At 32.7% G+C, this 9,278-nt stretch overlaps 1 protein-coding gene and 1 long non-coding RNA gene across 6 annotated transcripts; one reads left to right on the forward strand and one right to left on the reverse strand.

The window, feature by feature from the left end:
- Positions 1-776: 776 nt before the first annotated feature.
- On the forward strand, positions 777-3,599 carry LOC148199432 (uncharacterized). 5 transcript variants are annotated; one of them, XR_015785631.1, is made up of 4 exons: positions 840-1,210; positions 1,344-2,415; positions 2,527-2,616; positions 3,181-3,599. It is a non-coding gene; the product is annotated as an uncharacterized LOC148199432 (long non-coding RNA). The 5 variants fall into 5 exon arrangements; XR_015785629.1 differs by having other exon boundaries at positions 1,344-2,616; XR_015785630.1 differs by having other exon boundaries at positions 1,344-1,467; positions 1,832-3,599.
- Positions 3,600-4,293: 694 nt separating this feature from the next.
- On the reverse strand, positions 4,294-9,017 carry LOC148199433 (receptor-like protein EIX2). The gene is made up of 2 exons (XM_088114716.1): positions 5,539-9,017; positions 4,294-4,528 (listed from the first exon to the last, which is right to left on the reverse strand). The coding sequence occupies exon 1, from the start codon at positions 8,956-8,958 to the stop codon at positions 5,584-5,586; it is 3,375 nt and encodes a 1,124-aa protein (XP_087970842.1). The 5' UTR covers positions 8,959-9,017; the 3' UTR covers positions 4,294-4,528; positions 5,539-5,583.
- Between the last annotated feature and the right edge of the window lie 261 nt (positions 9,018-9,278).

Here is a 9,278-nt window from a genome sequence, read left to right on the forward strand (position 1 = left end):
CAATTAGTCGTTTAAGGTCTTTTTTTTGGACTAGTTCAATGTTTTCTCTTTTCGGTGTGTTTCAAATTTATAAGCTATTAATAAGGAAATCATATAAGTTGAGATTTTTGAACCAATCTTATTTTTGATCATATAATTAATTTTCAACCAACAAAAAAAAAGAGTAAGAACAATCAACAGCTTGTTTTTTCTCAAGACAAGTTTTATTTTTCCTATGCGTTATTGGTGCACTAATTTTCTAACTCGGTGGGCCTAATGGTAAGATTTTTCTGAATTAGTTTTAATTTTCCTCATTATGTGATTATTCGTGTGACCTGATTGTTAAAAAAAGTATACAAGTATAACCTAAAAACTAGAGAGAATATTGAGAGTTTATAATTTTACTAAGATGAAGTGTTGCAAGTAATTAAATGTTTTAAGCCTATTTATAATTATTTTCAGAAATACATTTTATTCTCTGTTTAACTTAAATGTTGTTTTCTATAAAAGAAAGTCTTTCATCTTCTATTTATGTTATTGTACATTTCATACATATATCTCTACATCATGCAAAAAATTTAAAACATCATAACCAATGAAATGAAAAGAAGGCACGAACGCTTTGATGCGAAGAGTAAGAAAAAATTTCGTGACAGAATTATTAAGAAGGGTGAAATCTATCTAATAAGCTGATCGATAACCTTTTTATAATAAAAGAAAAAATTATTATGAAGTATTTTAAAAAACTTATAGTAACATAGATCAATAACATTCTCGTAATAAAAGAAAAGATTAGGATGATGTATTTAGAAAATCTATAGTTATAACTAGACATTTTTTGTAATAAACTTCAAAACCTTGTTATTACAGGTTGTCAACCACCTATGATAGAATCTCAGTCCTGGATTTATTACTCTTTCCACGTTCTCTTCATCGTTTTTACGCCTCACTTTGTAATCCTTTCTTTTCTTCAGATGACGTTCCCCCTTCGCGGCGTGTGTTGCATCGACGCTGTAGTCTACCTTGGTTCTCCTCATCGTGGTCTCCATTGGCTCTCCTCACTGTGGTCTCCGTTGGCTCTCCTCGCCATCGCCTCCGTTGGCTCTCCTCCGTTTGCAAGAAGTATGACAAATACGATGTCGAGAAGCATCGTGATTCTAATGTCTATGGCGACGATGCGTTTACAAGAGTCTACGCCTCCGTCGACGCTGACATCGAGGCATTGCTTCAGGTATGCCACTGAAACTCTTATGACTCAATTTGTGCCCTAGCTGGAGAATTTTTCTATAGAGTCACGGAATTAGGGGTTTTTCCTAATGGTAATGGAGGAAATTCATATGTATTTCTTTTGATTGTTTGTGCAGAAAGTAGAAACAACTTCCAAGGAGAAAGGTAAGGCATCTGCTGTAGCGATCAATGCGGAGATTTGTCGTACTAACGCTCGGTTGCTAGAGGAGGTTCCCAAGTTCCTAAAGTTTACTTTCCTTGGTATACTGTTTGAATTTATTCTCTTCTTTTTACATTTAAACATGTACAAGAAGTTAATAGTGTTGATCTTGCTTTCATGTATAGTGTACAATTAGTGATGTTGCTTCTGCAAATAAAGCAGACGTAAGGAACTTGTTCATGGAAAAAAAGTTTCCAAGCACGTTCTTATTTATTTTTTAGGTATTTGTATTCATGATTGGGTTTTCATTTATATATATTGAATGCCCTTGTTAGTGTTTCATTTATGCTCTGTTATATATCATATTAAAGTTTATGCTCCTTGCGACCAAAATAGTCCCCTTGAAATTAGTTATGATGTGCATGTCTATATTGTTATCTTTGTATGTATATATGCTCCTTGCAGGAGGAAATCGAATCAGAACTCAGTCCTTCCATGGAGAAAGGAAGAAAAGGTTTTATTTCATTTATATTATCATTGATTATTCTTGAGTTTGGTCATTGTATTTTCAACTTTTAAAGTGAATAATCTTCATCATGATGTATTTCCCTTTTGTTTTATGTACTGCCTTATGCCTCTAGAACAAAGTAGTTGGCTACTAATACTGATATATACTATATATTTTGTGGTGGTTATATCACTACGTTCTTTCAAGTATATCACAGTAGAAAGGCACATGGAACCTCAGAATATACTCTGCTAGGCTATCGTTTGATGTGCAATTTTCTTTCCCTGTTTCATCCAGCAAATACCTTTCCCGTGTAAGAATATTTCGGTTAAAATTGGTAAAAAAATTCAAGGTTTACTTTTACTTGGACATGCTTTATTAAGGATTTGAGTGAAAGAAGACTATAAGAGTTAAGTAAGAAAAATATGATGATTAGTTTCTGATTCTGTTTACTTGAGTTTTAGCAGCACGTGGTTCTAAGAGAAAGCCCCAAAGTGTCAAGGATGAAGATCACTATATAAGTTCAATACCAAAAAATTAAGTAAGTTTCTATCTGAATTACTTAGTTCATCATACAGATATACACTATATTCATGGTGGTTATGATTCTGGAAAAAAAAAACATTGCTACTAATTTTGCTATGATTCTCAGCAGTAAAAGGCATTGAGGCTGACCTTGCAGTAAAAGCCAACGAAGACTTCGCTTCAAAAAGGCAGCAGTTCTCTTTATTATGCTATTGGGGTGATTTTATTGTAAACCATTTCTAAATCATTAGTTCAGAAGCCAAATTAAAACTTTTAGCTGATTATGTCTGTGCTTTTGTGTTTAATTAAATTTCTATTAAGAGATTAAATTCCAACGTTTACTTCCTGCCTGAAATATTTTTTTGTCGAAGTTGATTATTGTTTTACATCAATTATTTATTTAGTACTTCCTCTGCTCCTTAATATAACAAGCATATTTTAGAAAAAATTGATGGTCCTTTTTCTAAGGAATTTTATAGTTTACTTGGAAACAGGATATTTCCTGTCCTGGTTTGCACAATTAAATATTATGAATGTCTGTTTTTTATTGACAATTAACGAGAGGAGGCTTTTTAAAGTTATTAATAACAAAGGTAAATTTGATACACTGGTAACATTGTTTTAAAAATCAAAAAATTCAACAAAGTCAACTGAGTTAATTCTTTTTATTGGTCTGTGTGGTTCTATTAGAAGTGCCTTGTACCAGAGAGTGTATTATCTGTTTCCCCCGTTTTGCTTTCCGATAACTTGATTTGGGTTATACAATTGCTGTAATTTTCAGGTTTTATGTCTTTTAGCACAAGTGAAGACTGACAAGGATTTAGTTGACACATTGGTGCAACATGTTGAAAATGCTGATCGGCTTTTCCAAGAAATTCAAGATTTGCAAAAGCAAGTTGAGGATTTAGAAGATAAGCTTGATTTTCGAGGACGGGGACTGAGAACTGGAGCTTAACACCCTGCAGAGCACGAAGTAAATAGCTGAAGTTTTTTAACTGAATTGGAACGTTTAACTGAAGAAAATATTCAAGTTGATCTTGATGAGAAGGTGTCTTATTATCTGATACATTGATTTAGTTGTTGTTATAGGCTTGGGGCAATTGCCTTCTTTATCCCCTTTCTACCCATGTAGACATACATTTCCATGTATGAAATGAATTTTATTTTATTTGTTCAATTGAATTTATTCATTTCAGGTTATATTCATTCTAAATTGATTGGATTTGTTCATAATAGGGGAAAATTAATTGTAAATTGATTGGATGTCAAAAATAATCATGTATTTTTTTTTTTAAAATCAAGTTTTTATGATAGGTAAAATGTTACATGTCATAATATATTTGATATATTATGATAGGTAACAGAAGTATGTCATAAAAAACTCATACGTATTATGATGTCCAGAATTATGATGTTGTTTCCACTAAAAGGAACTCATCGATAGGATGTTTACCTTTCTTCATGGTGCGAAGCTGGATGTGTAACTGACGGGCATGAGCTTTGGTCCGAGAAGTGAGATGAGCATGTATCTTCTTCCAAACTTGAAATGAGTTTAAACCAATGATGCGAGCTGAGAAGGACGCCGATAAGGTGGAATTGAAGCCAGGAAAGGAGAAGTTGATCCTGAGTTTTCCGGGTGCTATATTCAGGATTTTCAATCCCTAAATCTTAACCTTAATTTGTTTTTTAACTTTATCTTTTGAGTACTTCCTCAATTCAGTTGAAATGATGAGTTGAAATCTTTTACTCATTGTTATAAATATACTATAACGTGATTGTTAATATTTTTTTTACTACTTAGTAAAATTTAAATTTAATTTAATTTTACGAAATTTTTTTTGTCACTTTTGAATTTAAGACCTAATTTCAACTCTACAAATATATTTTACCACAAATAAATTTCCTAATAAAAGAAATTAATCGTAAAATAAAAGTTAAAAATTACAAGCATATTTGAAGTCAAAAGATACATCATTATCAAATGAAGAAACGTGTTTCATTTGAAGAACAACCTTTTGCAACACATTATGAAAAAAGCATTTAAACCACAATTGAGAGAAGTTCTAGTAAAGAGTCCCTTGCTTCAAATTTGAGAGAGGAACACAAGAAAAATGTCAACAACTGGCCACCTGCAAAAATTAAATAAAATTGATTCATATAAATTAATAATAAAATACACGAGAGTAATTTATCATGTTTCTTTTAATAAATGATAAATTTGTTATTGTTACATAAATTTAAACTTTATTATTAAGGGTTAAATATATTTTTAGTTTCTAAATTCTAATACAAAATTGAAATATATTTTTATTTGAAATTTTAATACATTTTGACTCTCAAATTATAAAAGTGTATGAATATAGTCATTTTCATTCAATTAAAACATGTTTTTTAGCTAACATTGAAATAAGAATGTCAAACCATGTAAATAATTCAAATTCGAGCATGAAAAACATTGAGTACTTAAAAAAGTTAATCTATTGAATTAAAAAAGACTATATTCATTCATTTTAAAATTTAAAACCAAAATATATTAAAATTTTGAATAAAACGAATTTCAATTTCAAATCAAATTTCAAGAACTAAAAACATATTGTATCTTTATTCTTCTTAATTACCATTCTTACAAATCCTATTTTGCATAATGTTCATTGCTATAAATGTTTACTGCTATCATCATGGTCAATGATTTAGTGGAGTAGTGTGCATTCAAGTTTGAAATATACATTTATTTATGAATCGAGGATGAATTGGTCAGTATCTATCTAGTAAAAATCACATTGCAAGAAGATATGAAAATAACGAATTCCAAGAAGGAAGTTTTCTTAAAAGAAAAGAGAAAATAATATATATATTACGAATCTTCATTGGAAAACTTTTTTCAACTCCTTAAATTTCTTACAAAATCCTCCTATTTTTCTTTCATCAATTTATGTTAGTAATTTGGTTTTTTACTTATAAATCAAACAACTGAATTAAACATGTTGCATGATTTCATCTGCATAACTTTCTTAAGTGAATTATAAAACAAGATTAAACTTGTTAACAGCAAAGCATCCACTCTTTCTTTCCTCCCAGATTACATTATAATTATGGCAATAACAATGAGATAGACTAACGCATGTTCACTAAAACATACCTGCTACCCAAGCTTTGAGCCATTGGCAGAAATTTTGCATATTCATCATAGCTGTATCTCAGTTGTCAATCTGTTCAAGAACCTTAGGTAACCAATTCTCCAAGGTTTCCAAATTAGAATTGGCCCTATTAAGCCCCAAAATCCTACGAAGAATCCTACGCCCATGCTCATGTATAATGCTTCATAGAAAACAGAATCGTCTCCATCCCCTCCTGCTGCTTCTTCTGGCTTTGCTGTTGTGTGATCTCCAGGACAACTTTTGTTGAGTTGTTCACCACAAAGATCAATATTTCCTTCAAAATAAGAGGCATCAAATGTCTGCAAATGTCTTCCCAATGGAATTCTTCCAGAAAGATAGTTGTATGACAAGTCTAATTTTCCTAAGAAATCAAGTTCAGAAAGAGAAGAAGGAATTCTCCCATGCAAATGATTTCTTGACAAGTCCAGAGACTCAAGTGAACTTAAATTTCCAATCTCAGAAGGAATTTCTCCGCTCAAATTATTTCTTGATAAATTTAAAGAAAGCAGCCCAACCAAACACACAACCTCTTTTGGTATTTCACCATTTAAATCATTACATGAGAGATCAATACTCATAAGACTATATTGGGGATCTCTGAACACATGTTCCACACCTTTCCACACCCACGTTATGTCAAGCCTGTAGTCAAAAGACACGTAGGAACCGTAGATTTCCGAATAAGTAATATTGTACCCATATATAAGCCGTTGAGTTTGAGTTCTGTTGATGCTCTTTTCAGACATGGCTGTAAAATTATTTAAGCATGTTGGAATTGCTTTTGATAATTTATTCCTGGAGAGATTCAACAATTGAATATGCCTTAAATAACAAAGTTGAATAGGAAAATTTAATGAGAAGTGATTCCCTTGCATGTTCAAGATTCTCAATTGCTGCATACTTTCTCCGATCCATGAGGGTATTCGACCAGACAAATTATTTTCACTCACATCCAGCATAATTAAATTAGTGCAATTCTTCAAACTGGAATGCAGTTCACCTGTTAAATTATTCCTTCGTAAAACCAACGCTTCTAATTTAGCAAGTTTCCCCATGGAGATGGGAATATTCCCAGACAACTTATTCTCGCTCAAATCAAGAAATAGTAATTGGTGTAAAGATTGCCAACAATCAGGAATTTGTGCTGTTATGTGATTGTTTGATAAATCTAAAGTTGCCAAATTCGGCGCAATGATTTGGTTACACAAAAAAGAATGCAAATCAGAAATTGTATTTTGAGAGAGGAACAGCCCTGAAGCTTGTAGCAAAAATGGTGGAAGTGCTCCCTCAAATTGATTTGAATTCAGAGTTATAGAGGGTCCATAAGGAAGCTTTAATGGTATATCAGGAATTGCACCATTGAGATTATTGTGAGACATGTTTAACCATCTCAAATTTTGCAATTTGTTCCAAAACCATGCTGGTACAGAATCATTTAGCTCATTATCAGATATATCTAACACCCATAAGGAATTTTGTGTCTGGAGGCAACCAGGAAAACTCGGACCTAGCTTGCAAGATGCTAATCTCAAACTTGTTGCTTGAAAAGGAGGAACCCAACTAGAGGAACATCTTAGCGACAATGTGTTGAATGATAAGAATAAGGTTTCTAATTTGGAAAAACTAGAAAGATGAGATTCAGTGACATCACCCTCTAAAGAATTTCCCCCCAAGGATAAATCCTCCAACTCGGATAACAATCTAATGCTTTCAGGTATCTTGCCAGTAATTTGGTTATAAGATAAATCCAAAGTCTGAAATACGTGTCTGTTGCACCACGAAGAATTTTGAAAGAAATGAGAAATTTCCCCATTGAACTTGTTATTTCTGAGGTATAAGGTCTGCAATCTGCACATGTTCCCAAAGAAAGATGGAATCTTGCCTTGTAGTCTATTTCCGTAGCCATAGAAACGTTCAAGAGAGTTCATTACTTTTCCCAATCCATCTGGAATGGGACCTTCTAACAGGTTGTCACCAAGGTTAAGGGTTTGAAGATTCGTGGTGCAATTCAGAATCCAGTAAAACACAGTAGATGATTTCAATAGATTTGAGGAGAGATCAAGTATGACAAGAGAAGATAGAGAAGATGAAGAATTAATTGTGGAAGCAGAGGAAATAGGAAAACTTTTATCTGTAAAACTGCAATTATACAAACGAAGCTCCCGTAGTTTGGAGCCAACATTAAAATTATCTCCAAATACTGATGCTGTTAGATTATTTCTAGAGAGATCAAGGATATTAAGAGATGGAAAATTTGGATAAAGAAAAGATGACAAGGCAATGTCATTATCTGTGAGATAAAGCTCTTGTAGATGAAGGCTAAAATTGAATAACAGTTGAAATGTTGAGGAAGTTAGCACATTAGAAGACAAATCAAGGACAACAAGAGAAGTTGAAAAGTTGGAATGAGAACGAAACAAAGTTTTGATATTAGTATCTGAAAGAGAACAATCGACAAGCCTCAACTCTACTAAGTTTGGAATGAGCTCACTGATAGCTTGTAGCCACTGGCGCGAGGAGTTGAGATTATGCAATGAGCTCAAGTGAAGACTTGTTAAAGAATGGAGATTAGATAACCACTGTGAATCCTCGGCTTCTATATAAAAATCACCACCTAGCCGAAGAGTTTGTAAGAGAGGAAGATTCCCATTCCGAAAAGGGATAGCTCCAGAAAGAGTGTTACTTGCAAGATTAAGATATTGTAGCCGCTTGAGATTCCTAAGTTGAAATGGGATTTCTCCTGATAAAGAATTCTCTCCAAGATCAAGATATTGCAGCCGGTTGAGATTCCCAAGTTGAAATGGGATTTCTCCTGATAGAGAATTTCCTCCAAGATGAAGATATTGTAACCGTCTAAGATTCCCAATCTGAAAAGGAACTGGTCCAAGAAGACTATTTCTTCCAATGTCTAGATACTTTAGTAGTGAAAGATTTCCAAGTTGGAAAGGAATCCTCCCACTAAATACAGAAAATGAGAGGTTGAGATATCGTAAGTTGGTGAAAGAGCCAATGGCTTCTGGGATGTGAGTCCACAAAAAATCATTATTGCTGAGGTCTAGATGTTGAATGTATTGCAAGGGAATCAATGAAGTGAGATTGATTGCACCTGTTAAATATAGTGTATCCAGACCACGAAGATCAAGTAGAATGACATGACCAGTTTGATGGTTGCATTGAATGCCTTCCCAATTGCAGCAATCTGTATTATTTTGATGATCAGTCCATGTAGACAGTCTGCCATAGTGATTAATGAGGCTTTGTTTGAAGTTGAGGAGTGCTTGTCTCTCATTCTCTCTGCAGTTGCTTTCACCACTTTTACGTGATTCCTTGAATCCAACTGAAAATCCAAAGGAATACAATAAAAGCAGATGAAATAGTGTTACAACGTAAGGACTTATCATAATTTTGCTGATAATCTAAACTAAGAGAAGGGTCACGAAATAAGAAAATTTTGATTCAAGTTTTCTCTTTCAGTTCTGAAATTTAGAAAGCTGGATCGCATTATATAGTGACAATAGAAAACGAGTAATTATAGTATATATGTCTATTTTTTTTATAGCTTTTTTGACACTACTTCGTCTAAAACTATTAAATAAAAAAAGTAAATATAAGTAATAAGAAAACTACTTAAAAGTTATTAATCTCCCTACGAATCCATTTCAAGAGTTAGAAAATTACGCACAACACTTCGTGAAAAGATATAAAAAAAACATTTTAAAGG

The sequence above is a fragment of the Vigna umbellata genome, chromosome 4, assembly GCF_029865625.1.
Source record: "Vigna umbellata cultivar VRB3 chromosome 4, Vumbellata_1.0, whole genome shotgun sequence".
Lineage (NCBI taxonomy): Eukaryota > Viridiplantae > Streptophyta > Magnoliopsida > Fabales > Fabaceae > Vigna > Vigna umbellata.

Coding starts and splice junctions, on each gene's coding strand:
- LOC148199433 (XM_088114716.1), bottom strand. CDS start 8,958: ATGATAAGTCCTTACGTTGTAACACTATTTCATCTGCTTTTATTGTAT.